General features: G+C 51.1%; 1 protein-coding gene across 1 annotated transcript; it reads left to right on the plus strand.

Annotated features, from left to right (window-relative positions):
• Positions 1–261: 261 nt before the first annotated feature.
• LOC109509316 (SAM and SH3 domain-containing protein 1-like) lies at positions 262–800 on the plus strand. Its single transcript, XM_019859182.1, has 2 exons — positions 262–527; positions 615–800. Exons 1-2 carry the CDS (start codon positions 312–314, stop codon positions 792–794), a joined length of 396 nt encoding a protein of 131 aa, XP_019714741.1. The 5' UTR covers positions 262–311; the 3' UTR covers positions 795–800.
• The last annotated feature ends 49 nt before the right edge of the window (positions 801–849 follow it).

Here is an 849-nt window from a genome sequence, read left to right on the forward strand (position 1 = left end):
TAGCCATTTATGTCACGCAGAAAGTACGATAATTATGTGACAAAGTTGGTGGTTTAGTTGTGAGTGAGTCAATTAATTAGTTGGACTGTTTGTTACTCAGTTGTTGGGTGGTTATGTCAGTTGTGAACTGAGTTGGTTGGTTCAATAATCCATTGTTGGGTTAATCGGTTGCTTAGCTAACTGGATCACGCATAGTTTTTGATGAGTAGGCAAGCTAATTTTATGACCCAAAGTAAGATTCTCAGTCAGTTTGTTAGTTATGTGACACAAAGGTGAAGGAAAAATCAAGAAATTCCCGCCGGGACGTGTTCATGCAGAGCGGCGACGTGATCGACATGATCAGCAAGCCCCCGATGGGCACGTGGATGGGCATGCTGAGGGGCAAAGTGGGCACCTTCAAATTCATCTACGTCGACGTGCTCAATCCAGAGCGGGCCAAGCCCAAGAAGACCGAGCGCAGGCGCAGGAAGGCCCGGCAGCCCAAGCCGCAGTCTGTGGACGAGCTTCTGGAGCGTATCAACCTCAAAGTGAGTAAGGACGAATCCCGAACCAACCCTTCATCATCATCATCATCATCATCGAGATTTTCTTGATCACTGGAACGCGTGGGACAGGAGCACCTGCCCACCTTCCTATTCAACGGCTACGACGACCTGGACACCTTCCGGCTGCTGGAGGAGGAGGACCTGGACGAGCTCCACATCACGGACCCCCAGGACAGAGCCGTGCTGCTCACTGCCGTCCAGCTGCTGCATGACTACGACGGTAAGGAGAGACGACTCGTCAACACTTGACGTGGAACATTCGAACGTTGCGCTGCTGCAGCTGCGCTGCATTGAAGTCCACACA

Source organism: Hippocampus comes, unplaced genomic scaffold (assembly GCF_001891065.2).
Source record: "Hippocampus comes isolate QL1 unplaced genomic scaffold, H_comes_QL1_v1.1 C16853816, whole genome shotgun sequence".
In the NCBI taxonomy this organism is placed as follows: domain Eukaryota; kingdom Metazoa; phylum Chordata; class Actinopteri; order Syngnathiformes; family Syngnathidae; genus Hippocampus; species Hippocampus comes.